The following is a 19744-nucleotide window of genomic DNA, read 5'->3' as shown; positions in this document are numbered from 1 at the left end:
TGTGTGTGTGTGTGTGTGTGTGTGTGAGAGAGAGAGAGAGAGAGAAACAAAGTTTCTATCATTCATATAGTATTAGATTACAAGCAAGATTGCTTTCACTTTTGACAAGTGAAAGAAGGTTAAAGATTTATCATCTGCCAGAATGAAGTGATGCATGCAGTCCTACTTGCCAAAGTAAACAAACCTGAGAAACGAGTGTGCAAGTTACAGTAATGAAATATGTTTCCATGTGAAGATTTACAGGGATTGTTTACCCAAAGATGAAACTTCTTTTATGAATTACTCACCCACATGTCGTTCCAAAACCTGTAAGACTTTCGTTCATCTTCGGAACACAAATGAAGATATTTTTAATGAAATCTGAGAGCTTTCTGTCCCTCCATTGCACGCAACTGATACTTTGACGCTTCAAAAAGTTCATAGAGAGATCGTAAAACTAATCCATTTGAATTGAGTGGTTTAGTCGAAATTTTAAGAAGAGACGCGATCACTTTATATGATGAACAGATTTAATTTAGGCTTTAACGACATGAGGGTGTGTACGACAGAATTTTGGGTCAACTATCCATTTATGGCAAACATTTCTAACAGTTTATCATGAAGCTTTGAAGCCACCTTTGTAAGAAACTAAATCAACAAGTGGAAACAAATTTTGCGTTAAAATAAATTATATTTCCTGTTTATTTTATGAATGTTCTGATCTAGAGTTTATTTGCGGTCATCTTGGCAGATATTATCTTTTTTTTTAGGTCCTTCACATGTTAGAGCAGTTCAAACATTTGTCCAGTTGGGGGCGACATGGACCATAAAACGTGAACCTTCAGCACGCAATCCGCAAACTGAGATAGAAGTAGGCCTACTCAATGAGAGGATAACAAACTGGGCAAACTGTTTCACTCAAGTCAGAAGTCACACCTGGAGCATTCATAACCTCATCTCAAAAACTAAACTGCTTATACTTTTTTTGTAAAACACATCATTTGATGAGGTTACTTCCATTGTTGATCTATCTAATTTAAATGAAATGTTAAGTGTTTCATGTATTTAAACTTAATAAATTAACATTCTTTATGTAATCATTAAATTAGGCCTGCTATTAAAAATAGTAATTTGCAGTTTGAATTAAAACCACATCTGCTCATATGTGTCTACACAGAATGAGTGTTTGTTACAGGAAATTTTAAAATACCAAGAAGAGTAACACCAGTCCAGCTTAGTCTTCCTAGAACTTTCTGGTTTTCCAGGAACACTGTGACTTGCATGCAAAGTTACAAATGCGTAAATTCCCTGGTGTCATTAATTTCGTGCAGATTTGGGTTTTACGGCTTGTTGTTATTAAGCCCATAAAAGGTGCAAGTTACAGAGACACTGAAACTAAGACTTTAGAAATGCACCCCAGAGACAGGCCTGGGCCATTTGTCTGGTAAAAATCAACAGCTGAGTTTTGCAACCGAGGTCATTGAAATGACCAAACACATGGAACAAATCAACCTCAAATGCATGACTTATGTCTTAAAACACTCCGTTTATAAATGACAGTGAACCTTCATCATTCATTTGGCACATCTGCGCTTCTGAAGCCGCTGTTTCCTGTCATGTGTGCAGTTGGGGAGTTGAACGAATCAAAGGTCATTGACATTTTCAGGGTTATTACTGTAAAACCAACAAACAGCTTCAAACTCGTTACAGATGTTTTATTCCACACCTCCAGATTGTCAAAGGACCAGTACAAAATCCCAGGATGACAAAATCAAATTTGTGCAATAATTGTTATTTTTATGTATCTATAAACCCTTGTAAATTACATTACATTACATATATAAAAAAGTATGTATAATATTTACATTTAAATCATCTATAAATTATAGCAGCGCAAGTCAAAATCAATTTTGTGCAAATAATTACTTTTTATGTATTTATTTAAATGCACCACATTATATTAAAAAATAATGTATGATATTTTCATTTAAATTCTCTCCGCATAAATTCAAACAGTGCAAATCACATGACTATAAAATCAGTTTCTTACAATAATTGTACTTTTTATGTATGTATTTATAAACCTTTATACACAAACACATCACATTATTAAAAAAATGATGTATAATATTTTCATTTAAATCATCTCCATATAAATTTGAGCAGTGCAAATTCAGGGATGAAAAAAAAACAAAACAATTTTGTGCAAGAATTTGACTTCTTATGTATTTATTTATATACCTTTATTCATAAAGACATCACTTTAATGAATAAACTTAACTAAGATTATTAAATGCTGTAGAAGTATTGTTCATTATTTGTTCATGTTAACTAAAGTAGTTAACTATTATCTAATGAAACCTTCTTGTAAAGTGTTGCTCAATATTTTCATTTAAATCACCTTTAAATAAATGTAAGCAGCTATTAATTTATTTAGCCATATGATGCATGAATTATTAAGAGAATGATTAAGGGAAATTAATTATTGTGGAGGGGGGGTTAAAAATATATTCATCATCTATATGAATAACACAATCCATTACATCAATATATGAAGAAGGAGAAGTTACTGAGTATGTTCAAATAAACTAAAATAAAAAGATAATGAGAATGCTGCATTAGTGAATTAGAGCTTTATATATGTCGCAGAGATCCAGAGGCTGCCTGTGAAAGCTGCCAGCTGTTGAAATGAATTATGGAGTCTCATTAAGAAAGTGCTGTCTGCTAACGTAGAGCACTGTTCTCATTTAGCAAACAGAGACACAGAGAAACCCTCACTATTGATCACACCGGGATTAGAAATGAAGAGGGAAAGAAAACCTCGTCAAAATGATGAGCTTTTCGTTTGGTACAAGACAGCACCACATACTGGAAAGCACGTACTCACTATCTAAAATACCATGTTTTTGGACTGATATTCTTTAAAGTACCATGGAGCACCATATTCAATAAATATCATCATTTATGAGTATAGAAATCACTCACCGCCTCTTTTTTTTTAAGAGACTCCCACAAACGATTCATCAAGTTAGAAAATGTATCGACACAACCCAGTATTAACTGACAGCACTGCTGACTCCTGTAATTACTTACTGTGCATGCATTCTGGGAGACAAATAAAGAGAAAAACACATCCGGCAGGTAAAAACAGGATGGATCCAGTTCCTGTCCAATCTGTCTACGAGGCACGTTGTCAAAAGCAGCCCCTTAAAAAAGGATAATTTTGTCATCTCACAAACACAAAACAGTTTTTTTTACAAACAGTGTTTATTTCACATAGCAAGAACAATCATTCATTAGTGTTTATTAAAAAAAACAGAAAGATAAAGAACGTCCAGGCGCTCAAAGCCATTAGAAACACACCATTTGTGACATTTATACTAGAACTGAACATTGAACTACAATTAAAATTGAGACGGAGTCATAAACAGGACAAAAAACAAACAAAAAAACGACAGGAGATGGCCAGCCAACTAGAAAAGCCCGCCATGTAAAGTGCAAATCAGACACACGTCTGTAAAGGAAACACCTCCTGTGGAGCAAAGGGCATCATAAAACAACTCAAAAGGTCACGTTTACTGTCAAACACTCATGCGTTCGCACACACACAGCCTTAATAATTAATAAATGAACTCTGTTACATCAAATTTGTTTAAAAAATAGTAAATATTCACATGAATCAAATAATTTTTTTCTATAAAACACTGAAATCAATTCAACTGTGACCATACAAACATGTTTCTTGTGCTGATAAAACGCTGCCATGTGTTTACGTGTCGTGTAATGTTACCTCTCACTGCTAACTGGATGAGATTTAAAGAAAAATAATCACGCCGTTCATGTGGCATTGTTAGTCTCTCGGCTGCCTGTGTCCTGTTTAATGAGCTCTGGCTAAAGCTACATTTGCATCAGAACAACATCACACACACACACACACACACAGACTGAACCACATAGACATCAGTCTCTTTCTAGCCCGCAGGCACTCCAGCAGCCCTTTTTCTCTCTTCTCTCACCTCTCCTCGCTCTCTTCTAATTGAGGCGAATATACCCTGGACAAAAGCCTTCTCAGAGGGGAGCATTTGACTGTATCTATCACAAGCAAAACTTTAAATATTCACATCGGCTGCTGATGTGGGTGGCAAAGACTGGCTTGTGGTAATGGGTTTACGTGTTACAAATTTGTTACATGTGGTCAGTCAGTGTTTGACCCTAAATTTAAGTTTAACTTGGCAAACAATTGGCTGGTTCTTTCTGCAGCAACTGGACTAAGAATAAAGATGGTGGGAGTGTGGAACATGTCCTGATACTTCTTCCCCTTTCAATTCTTTCAAAATCCCACCTCCATGCACCAACTTTACATAACCATTTTGTCTCATGGCACTCAAGTTTGGTTTTGTGGTGAAGGGGCGCTTCATGCTTTTACAATGTTGATACATTGTATTTTGGAGTATAAGAATAGCAAAAGAACAATACCAAACCACAAGGAACCAGGGTCCATCACCTCTCACAGAAATGCAGTGTATTTTTCTCTTCTACACTCCAGGGCTCCAGCATCAGATGGTCTTCCAGGTCATCCTCCTCTTCCTCAAACACACTGATTTCCTCAGTAGAAGTCTCTAGGCAGTAGCTGCTGCCCTGGCCCTCGCTGTATTCGTAGATGGTAGGTAGACTGCTTCTCATTCCAAAGCGTCTGCGTAGTGCGACCAGCAATGGCTGAGGCACAGTAAAGATGTCCACATTGTTGCCCAGATCCACCCAGGACAAATTGGGAAACTTTTTGGGGTCCTTAACCACCTCTATCAGGTCTTTAAGGATAGCTACAGTCAGTCGGTTACCGTTGATGGCAAGTGTGGTGAGTTTGGGTAACGCTCCTAAGAATGGTAGAAGAAGTCGCAAGCTCTCATCCTGGAGCTCCGTGAAGCTGATGTCCACTGCTGTCACAGATGAACCATTGTTCTGAAGGTAGTATGCCACACGATGCAAATCACGCCCAGAGAGAGGGATACCAGACAGATCCACGGTATCATTTGCTAATTTCTTTTTCAGTGTAGTTTTAAGACTGTGAAAAAAAAAAAAACAGCATTAGCAATTCACATTAAATTACCATTTTTATAATAATGAGTCAAAATTATTCATTTAGAGCATACACATAGTAAAATATTTTTTGTTTGTTTGTTTGTTTTTGTGCAAATTTTTTATTTATAAAAGATGTGTACATTTCTGGTGAGAAAAAAAAGGCCACAAGAAGCATTGGTGGTTCAGTGAAACCACACTGAGGCAACATCAAAAAAGGGCTTCAACAAGCATTGGTGGTTCAGTGGTAGAATTCTCGCCTGCCACGCGGGAGGCCCGGGTTCGATTCCCGGCCAATGCAAAAGTGCCTTTTGAGAGACAAAAATTTCAAACCTTCGAAAGATGGCCTGTGAAATCCCACTCAGGCAATTAAACAACGACCTCAACAAGCATTGGTGGTTCAGTGGTAGAATTCTCGCCTGCCACGCGGGAGGCCCGGGTTCGATTCCCGGCCAATGCAAAAGTGACTTTTGAGAGACAAAAATGTCAAACCTTCGAAAGATGGCCTGTGAAATCCCACTGAGGCAACATCAAAAAAAGAACCTCAACAAGCATTGGTGGTTCAGTGGTAGAATTCTCGCCTGCCACGCGGGAGGCCCGGGTTCGATTCCCGGCCAATGCATAACTTGCCTTTTGAGAGGCAAAAATTTCACACCTTCAATAGCTGACCTGTGAATCCCATAGACAGTAAAATAAATGGACACAGCGATTGGATTGGATTCAACGGAGCTGTGCCAAGAGAAATCTGAATCATTCCCTTCCGAAACTTGCAGAGACGGAGAGTGTAAGTAGGAGCTGTCCATGAGCTAGGAGCAGGAGAAGCTTCTGCTAAGTATTCTGATTAATTATTTTGTCATTTTACCTCCACGTCGCCCGATTGCCCGCGAGCTTCTCCTCCTGACCATGCCGTAATTTCTCTACTGTGCGACAGAGAGTCGCGCGTGGTTATGACGCAATCGTTAGCCTATTTTTACAAAAACGGCTTCTACGGGGCCACAACGTAAGATACAAGGTAATGGAGCCTTTTATACATTTTCGTGTTTCTTTAGAAATAAATAATGGACAAATGGAGTCTTTAAACGCCTCAGATGTAAAGTTATTAACTGTCAAAGTGACGCCAAAATGAATGAGAGTCAATGGAATGCTAACAGCAGGTCTGCTAATCAATGGCGGCGCCCTGGGAAGCTTCAATTTTTTCCGAAACTTTGGCCCCCTGTGGTGAATCCCATCTAAGACATCAAAAAAAGGGTGCCACATGCATTGGTGGTTCAGTGGTAGAATTCTCGCCTGCTACGCGGGAGGCCCGGGTTCGATTCCCGGCCAATGCAAAAGAGACTTTTGAAGCCGCAAAAGAGACTTTTGAAGCCACAAATTTCACATCTGTGAAAGATGGCCTGTGAAATCCCACTGAGGCAACATCAGGAAAGGACCTCAACAAGCATTGGTGGTTCAGTGGTAGAATTCTCGCCTGCCACGCGGGAGGCCCGGGTTCGATTCCCGGCCAATGCAAAAGTGACTTTTGAGAGACACATTTTTCACACCTTCGAAAGATGGCCTGTGAAATCCCACTGAGGCAACATCAAAAATGTACCTCAACAAGCATTGGTGGTTCAGTGGTAGAATTCTCGCCTGCCACGCGGGAGGCCCGGGTTCGATTCCCGGCCAATGCAAAAGAGACTTTTGAAGCCACAAATTTCACATCTGTGAAAGATGACCTGTGAAATCCCACTGAGGCAACATCAGGAAAAGACCTCAACAAGCATTGGTGGTTCAGTGGTAGAATTCTCGCCTGCCACGCGGGAGGCCCGGGTTCGATTCCCGGCCAATGCAAAAGTGACTTTTGAGAGACACATTTTTCACACTGTGAAATCCCACTGAGGCAACATCAAAAATGTACCTCAACAAGCATTGGTGGTTCAGTGGTAGAATTCTCGCCTGCCACGCGGGAGGCCCGGGTTCGATTCCCGGCCAATGCAAAAGAGACTTTTGAAGCCACAAATTTCACATCTGTGAAAGATGACCTGTGAAATCCCACTGAGGCAACATCAGGAAAGGACCTCAACAAGCATTGGTGGTTCAGTGGTAGAATTCTCGCCTGCCACGCGGGAGGCCCGGGTTCGATTCCCGGCCAATGCAAAAGTGACTTTTGAGAGACACATTTTTCACACCTTCGAAAGATGGCCTGTGAAATCCCACTGAGGCAACATCAAAAATGTACCACAACAAGCATTGGTGGTTCAGTGGTAGAATTCTCGCCTGCCACGCGGGAGGCCCGGGTTCGATTCCCGGCCAATGCAAAAGAGCCTTTTGAAGCCACAAATTTCACATCTGTGAAAGATGGCCTGTGAAATCCCACTGAGGCAACATCAGGAAAGGACCTCAACAAGCATTGGTGGTTCAGTGGTAGAATTCTCGCCTGCCACGCGGGAGGCCCGGGTTCGATTCCCGGCCAATGCAAAAGTGCATTTTGAGAGACAAAAATTTCACATCTGCGAAAGATGGCCTGTGAAATCCCACTGAGGCAACATCAGGAAAGGACCTCAACAAGCATTGGTGGTTCAGTGGTAGAATTCTCGCCTGCCACGCGGGAGGCCCGGGTTCGATTCCCGGCCAATGCAAAAGAGCCTTTTGAAGCCACAAATTTCACATCTGTGAAAGATGGCCTGTGAAATCCCAGTGAGGCAACATCAGGAAAGGACCTCAACAAGCATTGGTGGTTCAGTGGTAGAATTCTCGCCTGCCACGCGGGAGGCCCGGGTTCGATTCCCGGCCAATGCAAAAGTTCCTTTTGAGAGACAACAATTTCAAACCTTCGAAAGATGGCCTGTGAAACCGCACTGAGGCAACATCAAAAATAAGGTTCCATAAGCATTGGTGGTTCAGTGGTAGAATTCTCGCCTGCCACGCGGTAGGCCCGGGTTTGATTCCCGGCCAATGCAAAAGTGCATTTTGAGAGACACATTTTTCACACCTTCGAAAGATGGCCTGTGAAATCCCACTGAGGCAACATCAGAAAAGGATCTAAACAAGCATTGGTGGTTCAGTGGTAGAATTCTCGCCTGCCACGCGGGAGGCCCGGGTTCGATTCCCGGCCAATGCAAAAGTGATTTTTTAGGGCATTTTTAAAGCAGGCCTGTGAAAGCCCATTGAGGCAACATCAAAAATAGGGTTCCACAAGCATTGCTGGTTCAGTGGTAGAATTCCGCGCCTGCCAATGCAAAAGCGATTTCTGATACCTAAAAACAGTAGAAACACAATACGAACATTGACAGCACGTTTGATGCATTTTTGAGCATATTTGATGCTGGGGTAATTCCTCATTTTCCATTCCAAAAGCCAAACGCATGTTGCTCCAGGGAGATTGTTCAATAGAGCAAAAGTACTTTTGGGAAATATATCCACAACTACACAGCAAAAACACACCTACAACTTATTAGAGTACATGAAATGTGTGACAGTATGTTACGGTTGACTTGATCCCTATAAAGCATATTAGTGATTCAAACATTAGTCATCATTCAATCTCAAAATCCACGTGACTTAACCAGACAGTGTATTTTCTCAGAAAAGGGTCATAAAATTACAGGCAATTTAAATCTAACTCTGCCAACATGTTTTTTACGGTGATGACCAATGTTGTTTGTGATGTGCACAGCGCTTGCATTTCCCACTCTGTCTCCACACATTACCCATCAGCACATCTTCCGCATATCCATGTATGCAAAGCCAGACCAACATTTAGATTAGACTCTTTCTTAGACTCACAAAATAGGCAAGGAAACATGAAAATCGGATGTATGGATAGGGTTCAATGAGTCATTGTTCTTGCCCAGAGCAGTCACGTTGACAAGAGAGTCAGGGCTGTCAGAATAAATGAGTACACACACCAAAAAACGGAAAACTGTGGCAACTCGGGCTGACGGAGATGCTTGCAATTGTGTGTGGTTTGCACCGATGTACCGCCACTGCAACTCCCCCATACACTAGTCTGCAGATGAACAAGTGGACGACACAGCGGCCAGGGGGCATCAGCTTAAATGAGCAAGGTTGTCGATTCCTGAAATTAAATGTAATTCAGCTTGTCTTCCATATTTATGGAAGACAGACCAATTTTTTGCATTACTTCAACATGAAATATTCTGAATACATGGGTAATAATAAAGACTCTTACGCATAAGAAATGGCTCCTTGTGCATTAACTACGCTTTAAATTAGAGAGCTGACAACTGAACAGCAATGCAGTTCCCTTCTTCAATCAGCCTGCAGCACCCCACCCCTCTGCAGCGGGGAAAGTCCATCTGCTTCTCCTCTGCTTGGCATGACAGCCTTACATTCAGAGGGGCTTTTGCTGTGACTGCAGGATTTGGACTTCCTACGCCGTATGCTCATTGTTCTGAGTTTGGGCTTGTCTTATTGGATTAAGGGCTTTTCTACAGGGGCTGCCTGGCACGCTGCTCACACATTTCTGCGTAGGAGCCAGAGGTCCAGCCAAACAATACGCACGTATCAGCCCTTTTCAATAACAACACTGTGTGTTGGTGTTATAGTCGTGAGGAAGGGTGCTGAGAGCTCCTGGAGTTGTTGGAATGGGGGTGGAATGGATGGGGTAGGTAGCAGAATGTAATCCAGAATTGGTTGCCCATCTGCAAGGTAACATGGAAGTGCTAATTCCAGTATAGACTCAAGATCATGCACTCTTTATCTAAGCGATGTTGTTAACATGGTCTCCTGACATTGTTGATCATAGGAACAAACCATTTTAGACCGCATTTTGAAAAAATTAACCATGGTATTACTAAATATTCTAAGAAAGGAATCGCCCAGGAGGTCAAGGTTTGGCTGGTTATGTTTGTCAGTTAGCCCCTACTGGTTGAGTTTGTAACTACAACAATAATCAGGCAAATAGCATGTTTAACCATTTACAGGCAATCAAAAAATAACATAACTGCTACAAAATAAAATAATAGTAAAATAATTAGTAAAAGCAGTAAAATTATATATATATACGGAACAGATAGTATTTTTCACTCATTTTCCATTTAAAATATCTAAAAATCAAACATTGAGGTAAATTATGGAATTTGAAAAGTGATTTCCCAGGGTCATGTGTAAGGTCAGATGACAAAACCAATAAATCCATTGATTAAATTAACTGTGGAACAGTTTAGAATCCACACAGGAGCTGAACAACCTGCTTAATGAGAGATATACTGGTTCTAATTGCCTCATACATCCACTCTGCCCTTTGGGATATTGACATGTTTTCACAAAGAGCTTACATGACCTATCAAATACAACCTCAAAAACAGCGAGAGATTACAATGAAACATGCATTAAATATAGGAGGCCGCCACACAAGACACATTCTGAATAATTTTACGCTGAATAATTACACAACATGTTCATTAATGAATCAAATTAATCACATGCATCAATATTTGCAGAGAAAAAATTACAAAAATTAAAATAAATTATATTATTGTGGTAGACAAAAACATTGAATAGACATTACAAAAAAGCACTACTTTAATGTGACAAATGTTAATGTTACAATGTTTCATTACCACCAAACACGGTTTAATTTGCTAAAGATCTGTATTGCGTCTTCTGTGCCGTAAAATCGCTTGACTAAAGGCTGGCCCACAATAAAAGACTATTAAAATCGTATCAGATTTTTAAAATGTGAGAAACCACAAACCTGATGATAAAAAAAAAAAAGATTGAACTGTTTTGTAACTGTAGTGTGTGGAGTGCCACGATGTGACCAAGACACCACACACTAACAGATTCCATTCACAAACAACCAGACTAACAATCTCACAAAATCTCTCACGGTCAAACTTAACTTTAGATTAAACAAACATGAAGGATGATGAGCGAGAAGAAATGGCGATAATAGTGTTTGCACTTCTTTTTTTACAGAAAATTCATGTAAAAAAGAAAAAGGTTTGGATGAAGTCATGTTATGCTTCCGTCAGCTCGCTTTGTGATTTGGTATCGTTTCGTTCCACGTGACAATCTATAGAGTGCTTGCGCGTTCGTCCTCGGGGTTCCCCCCCACACCACAGGATTTCTGATTGGTGCAGCCCTGACATTCTTCACGAGCAGATTCAATCACTCTAACACACCACAGGAAAATCTCATAATATAATCTGTAGAACAATCAAAATAATCAGGATTTTACCTAGGATTGTCTAGAGTGGGGGGGCAAAATCGGCCCGATTATCTTGTAGTGTGTGTGCCCAGCTCAAGAAAACCTGTCAGGGCAGATCTGTATACCATGCCACCATAACTCTGAAAATAACGTTGTCAAAACTCTCTTCAGATGATTTCCCTACCAAGCCCTGACGACGTGGCAGGTTTGAAGGCCCATTTGCATTAATATATCTCCATACTGACACTCTGAGACTTTATTTAGATTTAAAGACACGATACGATGTGACGTTTGTCTGCCAAACGGACAGTCTAAATCACATTTTGAAATGTATCTTCTCCATGGGCTCTGAATCTCTCCAGAGATGATGGTTGTGGTCATTCTCTAAACCTTCTGCAGGTGGTAATCAGGTTTTCTCTCAGCAGTACCACATACACATTTCCCCAGCCATCTTAAACACGAACTGCACAGAACAATGACTTTCCAGTTGGATAATCCCATTTCATTACTGGTGGGATAGTCAAGGCTATATATAAAGTCAAGTGTAGACAGAGAACTCGGTATAAAAGCACTGCGAAGGTCCCGGATGACAGAGCTATATATATATATATACCACCCATTGCTCGGTGTGGCACCGTGAGCTCATGCCAACCTGTCAGAAGGCCACTGCGGGCTTAACAGTGAGTGTCAGACTGAAGTAGTGCCAGTTCTTGGAGCAGCTAATCCTACTCAACACACATGCCCACACTCAATCAACACAAACACACAATCACACGTGAGATTTCAGGACATCGCTGCCTCTCCATGGGGTTTCACCTAGGACATGGATTTGAGCGGGAGCTTCACCGACTGTGCCAGTGGAAAACACATGCTAATGTGAGAGGAACGTTAAAGATTAGGGGCATACAGAAAGCAATCTAAATAAAGCAACAAAGCCGAATATTTCACAACCCAAAGAAAAAAAAATAAGAAATTATATTTTGCATAAAAAAGCAAGACAATTAAACACAATTATTGTAATACGGTAAAATAAGTAAATAAATAATGATGACTAAAAAAGGCTTATATCACAGAATATAAATAAATCAGAAAAGTACCATTGCAAATAATACTATATGAAAATAGTATTTTGGGTTTTATTTGTTGTTGCTTTTTCTGTACTATGTTAATGAATGAATATCACAAAAAAGAAAATAAAAAGAAAAAAAATGCATTTAAAAAACCCAGTTTTTTTAGAACCATTCAAATGATTTTGCATTGGGACATTATTTACACAATTAGACCTTGAATAAAAAATGTATTCATATAAATTATCATTAGAAAACATGTCTGGGTCACATTTTACCCCCAAATCAAAAGAGAAAATAAGAATTTATATTTTCTATAAAGAATATATATAAAATTAAACCCATATTTCCAATACTGTAATACTATAAAAATACTGAAAAATTACAAATTAATTAGCATATATTAGCTCAACCAACAATGCCAGTGGAAAACACATGCTACTTGATAATGTGTGAAAAACATTAAAGATTAAACTGCATATAGGAAGGTATCTAGATAAAGCAGAAAAGCTAGATTATTTAAAAGTTCATATTAACATGTCAGATTACTTATAAGACTGATTGTTCCTAGAAGGACCCATTTTTAGCATAATCGAGGGCTACGGCTACTTTCAATGGCGCTATCATCGCAGTAATTTTAATGAAAAGTTGGTCTAATAATGCAAAAAGATACCCCCGATTTGAATCGGATTATAACATTACCTTCCCCAATTTAGACATGTAGTCGCGTTATATTTGCAGCCATTGAACCAGCTCCCCTTTGATAAAAGCCCGTGGCATGGCAAGAGTAATGATAGCAATAATTATAATGATGATAATAGCACACAATGCGTGTGATAGCATGGTGCTCCTAAAATGGCTGATTAGGAGCTGTGCTCCCTCGTATCTGCAGAAAGAAACACTTCAAAAAAGACACTTCAAAGCTCTGCAAGTGCATCAGTGCAGTGTTTTGCAGAGATCAAGCTTCAAACCCTGTCCGCCGCTAATGCTACACGTTTATATGTATTTGCTAGCATGAGTCTAATGTCTGCACCTCCCTTCTTCCTGCCTGTATAAGGCTTTGAAAGTTGAATTATTGGAGAGGGCCGTCTGCAAGGAAGTGATGGATTATGTAACAGTAGCATAGCGGGTGCCCAGCTAGCAGAGTCATTGCAAAATGGCTACAGAAACAGCATTAAAGTGTATTGCTTCAGAAGGGATGCATCCCAGCGGCTGATAGCTGGTTTGAGCTCTTCTACTGTACAGCGGATTGGTGCCGACTGTCTGCTTGGCCTTTTTAATGCGTCAGCCCTCTGGGAATTTATGTGTCGGCACATTGGCTTGGTTTCTGCCAAGGGCTACATACAGTGATGTGATGTTTATGCTAATCAAAGCGTTTGGAGGGCAAATGCATCTTTTCAGCACGAGGCAGAGATTTCATGGCTCGTCTGTTTTAATGCTAATACTGTAACATAACTTTTTGAATGATCAATATTGTTGTTAAATAGATTTCTATAAGAGCTGCACGATTAATCGTTATAAAAAAAATTGCGATCTTAATTCAAACACCCACGCGATCTTATTATAATTCTGTTCTGGGCGAGAACTCCCTGCGCATCTATGCAGCCTAGCACGGATAAGAGTGGGGAGGGAGGAGGAGCTGGGGAGGGAGGAGGAGCTGGGGAGGGAGGAGGAGCTGGGGAGGGAGTAGGAGCTGGGGAGGGAGGAGGAGCTGGGGAGAGAGGAGGAGCTGGGGAGGGAGGAGGAGCTGGGGAGAGAGGAGGAGCTGGGAGGGAGGAGGAGCTGGGGATGGAGGAGGAGCTGGGGAGGGAGGAGGAGCTGGGGAGGGAGGAGGAGCTGGGGAGGGAGGAGGAGCTGGGGAGAGAGGAGGAGCTGGGGAGGGAGGAGGAGCTGGGAGGGAGGAGGAGCTGGGGAGGGAGGAGGAGCTGGGGAGGGAGGAGGAGCTGGGGAGAGAGGAGGAGCTGGGGAGGGAGGAGGAGCTGGGGAGGGAGGGGGAGCTGGGGAGGGAGGAGGAGATGTGGAGGGAGGAGGAGCTGGGGATGGAGGAGGAGCTGGGGAGGGAGGAGGGGCTGGGATGGAGGAGGAGCTGGGGAGAGAGGAGGAGCTGGGGAGGGAGGAGGAGCTGGGGAGGGAGGAGGAGCTGGGGATGGAGGAGGAGCTGGGGAGGGAGGAGGAGCTGGGGAGGGAGGAGGGTAATCACTCCTGAGAAACGCGATAGCTGCTGATAATACTGAAGAGCTTATATAGGAATACAGTGACAGGCGTCGTATTCCTATAGGTAGACGTGGATCAGCTGAGAGTCAGCTGATGCGAGCTTGACTAACGTGACCTGCCAGAACTGACGCTACGCTTGATATTTGACAAAATAATAAAGGAACATTCAAATTCAACATTCGTTGGCGCTGCCGTTGAGCCAGAGAGAGCAGTTGTCATGTGAAACAGCTTCACAAACAGTCTTTTAAACCACATAGTATTACAAATATTCTTATTATCACAGAAGTACTGGGATAAAAGTTTATAGTTCAGAAAAAAAACACTGATGTCAACAGTAGCGATCAAAATAGAACAAATCACCTTTAGAAAGTAACTTGGCACTTTAAATAACGATCTCATCAATTACATCGCGACTAGTGACTGTTAGAAAATGTATTTGTCACTGAATCATTCATTCAAGAGATTCATTCAAAAACACTGATTCATTCAGTAATGTCATTGAATCATTCATTCAAACAGAGTTTTTTAAATGATTCAGATTAATTAAACATTTGAAATAGACAGCTGCAATTGGCATTTTGTCAGAACCTCTAGTAAATTTCGTTATTTTGTTTACTTGTGTGTTCAGAATCGTGGGAGAATCTCTATTTGAAACAAAAAAATTGTGATTCTCAATTTATCCAGAATTGTGCAGCTCTATTATACCTTAGAAAATCATGTGGTTTTACCATATAATGTATAATTAAATGGTAATTTAATTTTTATAGATATTAAAATGATAAACACATTTTCACTGTACCATAGTCTTAATGAGTGAATCTCATGAAAACATGTTCAGGTCACATTTCCCCCCACAGTTAAAAATAAATAAATGATTTATTTATTTATTTTAATTACATTAAAAAAAGTACTGAATTTGTAACTTGTTTTTGTATTATTTTCATGACAATAACATACATTTTCCCTTTAATTTTCCATTACTGCAATGCCATACATTTTTTACAAATTTAAAATAATAAGCATATATTAAAAGGCAGTACAACAAGAATCAAACATTATCATGTACTACCTTCTGATATCATATTGTATACTGTGGATGTACTATAGTTCATTGTTATTTTAATATTATATATATATATATATATATATATATATATATATATATAACAATTTTAATCAGGAATGTGCTACTATAATCTACAATAGTCAAAACAAAACATGCCTGACGAGGATGACAGTTTGGTCGGCTCACCCTGTTATTTACAACTAGTGAGATGTTCTGTACCAAAAGTTCTCCACATGGAGTTCCATAGACGATTAATCAGGGATAAGGCTCAAAGATGCCAGCTTAACACTGTTGTCAAGGTAGAGTTCGCAGAATCGCGTATCTGATTGGATTAAATCGAGCGTCGAGGTGTAAGTGCAGTAGCTCGACACTTTAACCAGGGCAAAGGGGAAGAGAACAAAGCAGAGTGATAAATTAACGACAGTTTCAAGTTCAATAAAAGCAGGGCGACCAGAGAGTGAAGGGCTGCTTTGGAGAAACAGGAGAGATGAGTCAGACCTGTTGATGACATTTCTAACCTCGGCTCTCCAGGGCAGCCCAGACACACGGTATGTAGGTCAAACACATTTAGACACGGCCAACAAAGAGGTCAGGAAGCAGAAATGGAAAAAATAATACGTAAAAAAGAAATCAAAAGGAGTGTAAACAGCAGACAAAGGGTTAGAGTGTACACTACAAAAATAATTTTAATATATTTTTTTGTCTTGTTTTCAAGAAAAAATAAAGTGGTAAAATAGAACTTTTAAATAAAACAAAATCTAACTAATCAGCATAAAAATTTAACCATTACAGCAAATACTCCCATAATGTATAAATAAACTTAAATTAATAGTAATGAAAATGGGAATCGGGGAAGGAAATGTGTTTAATTGTTATGCCACAATGCAAAATTATTTTTAGTACCAATTAAATAACATGGTATATGCATATGATATCAGACATTATCATGGTATACAGTATATCATGTAAGACCATTTATTACCATCATGAACTATGATAATGCCACAGTACTTTTATAGAGGGATATAATAAAAAAGTTATACTAGCTAGAAATATTATTATTCTTTTCGGGGGGCAACTAAATCATATGCTACAAACTTAATCAGTATTTTTGGCTCATTAGCGGCGATAAATTATTATTTTTTAAATGTAAAACATTGAATCAGCATAAATTAAAGACAATACCACCTCAAATACTACAATAATGTGTAAATAAACTTTTTATGCATTAAAGTAACTAAAATGCGAATTGTGGAGGGAAATATTTTTACACTAAAGACTGAAAATTCAGCTTTTCCATCACAGTATAAAAATATATTTTAAAATATATTCAAATAGAAAACAGTTCTTTTAATTCATAATATTATTTCACAATATTAGTGTTTTTATTGTATTTTTGATTAAATAAATGCAGCCTTAGTGAGCATAAGAGACTTCTTTCAAAAACATAATTTTTTTTTTTATGTTTCCAAACTTTTGACAGGTACTGTATGATAATCAAACATTAAAATCCCATTGTAGTACCAAAAACGTTTTTTTTTCTTCAATAAAAATATCTAAACATCTTCCAAACAAGATAAATCTGAGTGGAATGCAAAATAATAATCCTCCTCTAAGTGCATTTCTCTTATAATCTCAAAGACATCACAGGGAGTAAATGTCCGCAGGAACATATGGGACACAAAACAGGGATGTGGGATGCAGAACAGATCGGATGCGGATCATTCTGCTCGGCAGCATCTTCAAATGTGGGCCGAAACGCCAACCTGCTCCCGGGTTGGCGCGTGCGCGGATATGCCCGTGAGCGCGCGGGTACGCCAGCCAGCAGCATAAGCTGAAACCCAAACCGCCTCACATGTGTTCAGCTCAACCGGTCATCTCAGGCCTGTTTTATAGGCCACCGTGACCATCCGCAGGTCCTCATTTGTGTCAAACTGCTGTGAGTTCTCACCCATCATGCTCTTAACTCTGGCTATCCACTGACTAGGGCAGCGATGGGTCGTGTATCTTTTACCCCAGCGGCAGGCGGCCAACATGCCCCACATAGTGCTTATTCGAATGAGGAGGATGTTATGCAAGCGCAAACGCTCCCCCAATAAACTTTGCATCAACATGAAGCCGAGCCGAGACCTCCATACGAGAGGGGATAATTACACAGAGAACTGCTGCTGTCTCATCTACACCCCTGCCGACTGCTTTATTAAACAGATTCATCATTCCATTTCGTTTCAGAGGCCGTAATGGCTGAGAGGCGAACGGTTGCCTTGCAGGAGCGCTGGGTTGATGAAATAACAACTGCCGCTGTGCTGTTTCGTGCTCTCGCACGAGGGGATTTTCCAGGAGCTATCAAGAATATGTGGGTGATTAGCCTGAAATCAAGAACAGATTTTAAAATCACGGCAAAACAACACTGGCTTCTCAAGCGTAGAGGCGACAGAGAGACGTGATCTGCAATGCATCACAATTGCAATACAATCAAAACACTTTTATATAGTTATTTCTAAAGAAAATGCTAACATATATACTTATTTTAAATACTTGTTTTTAAGCTATATAAATTTTTTTTTACAAATTTTTTTTTGTTAAATAAGATTTAATTAATTATATAAAATATTATATTCTATATACCCACACATACACATAGAATTAAATATAAAATAAGTATAAAATAAATAAAATATTGTATTATATTATTAATATAATATATCTAATATAAAATATAAAATGATTATATAGAACTATATAAAAAAATATTGTATACATATATGTTAATATAATATAATATATTATAGTATAAAATAATTAAATATAAAGTAATATAAATATAATAATTTGCATGGATTGCTTTGGATTACTTTTAGATTTGGTTTTATTCTTTGTTATTTTTCTGTTAAAAACTCTCTGGGCCCTATTTTAACGATCTGAAACGCAAGTGTCAAAGCGCAAAGCGCAAGTAACTTTGTGGGCGGGTCTCGGCGCTGTTGCTATTTTCCCGGCGGGATAAATGACTATTGCGCCAGGCGCAAATCTAAAATGGGTTGGTCTGAAGTAGCTTCATTATTCATAGGTGTGGTTTGGGCGTAACGTGAAATGAACCAATCAGAGCGTCATCTCACATTCCCTTTAAGAGCAAACGCGCTTTTTCCATAGCGGATTGCTATTGAAACGGCAGATTTGCCAGGCGCGCGCCAGGAGCGGTTCACAGCCAAGGAGAGCAACGCTCTCGTCACGGCCGTAAAAGAGAGAAGTTACATTGAAATGGAGAAACCCACCCAAATTAACTTCGGTTAAACAGGCGTATGATAATTTGGGTAAATGTGTAAGCTAGATGTATGCTTTTATAATAAATAGTCTATCTATCTATCTATCTATCTATCTATCTATCTATCTATCTATCTATCTATCTATCTATCTATCTATCTATCTATCTATCTATCTATCTATCTATCTATCTATCTATCTATCTATCTATCGTAATAATGTATTCAAAAATGAAAACTGCTGCTTCTGTGTAGATGAGAGAATCAAAGTGTAGGCTATGTGCGTTGTGCACACGCTACATTGATTATGGCCAAGCATGCGCCCTTAAAATAGCATATGAATAACATGCGCAACGCGCCACTGACTTTAAACTATTTTTTCCTGGTTAGTGGCGCAATTGTTTTCTAAACCTGCAAAATAGCATGAATGAACGTTTGCGCCGGAACACGCCTCCTCTTTGCGCTGAACCGCCCCCGGGAGCGCAAGTGTATTTCCTAACTTACCGACGTGCTTCTGTGGAGGGAAAAGTCTGCTTTGCGCGGGTGCAAAATAGGAATGATACATGCGTCGGTGTACAAAGTCACTTGCGCTGGGTGCAAGATAGGGCCCTCTGAGTGTTTAACACGGTAATGGATATGAAAATGTATATATATTTGGTCTTGCCAGAATAGATCTGTTGCTCCTGCAGAGCAAGTACAGGACTCCAAAACACACACGACACACTGCTGTACAATATAGCATACATGAATTACCCGAAATCTAGCAAATCTATACAGGTGGAGCTGGGGAAGGTGGAGGGTTTCTGAAAGCGCACTGCAACTGCTATAGCAAATGCTGATCAAGTATTTGAAGGTTGAACAGCGAGCTCATTGGCTACTGATACAGCAGGAACCAATCAGCTGTCCATATAGAGAATGATGTGATTGC

The 19744-nt window shown here is 39.7% G+C and overlaps 1 protein-coding gene across 1 annotated transcript in view; it reads right to left on the bottom strand.

The window, feature by feature from the left end:
* Positions 1–3227: 3227 nt before the first annotated feature.
* Positions 3228–19744, bottom strand: part of lrrc75bb (leucine rich repeat containing 75Bb) — a 33088-nt gene continuing 16571 nt past the window's right edge. The window contains exon 4 of the mRNA XM_082157877.1: positions 3228–5041. Within this exon, the coding sequence (XP_082014003.1) occupies positions 4480–5041 (562 nt within the window). The 3' untranslated portion in view covers positions 3228–4479. The remainder of the gene's footprint in view (positions 5042–19744) is intronic.

The sequence above is a fragment of the Leuciscus leuciscus genome (genome assembly GCF_965113295.1).
Source record: "Leuciscus leuciscus genome assembly, chromosome: 24".
NCBI classification, from domain to species: domain Eukaryota; kingdom Metazoa; phylum Chordata; class Actinopteri; order Cypriniformes; family Leuciscidae; genus Leuciscus; species Leuciscus leuciscus.
Note: the sequence above shows the minus strand (reverse complement) of the source record. Positions and strands in the feature narration are given on the sequence as shown.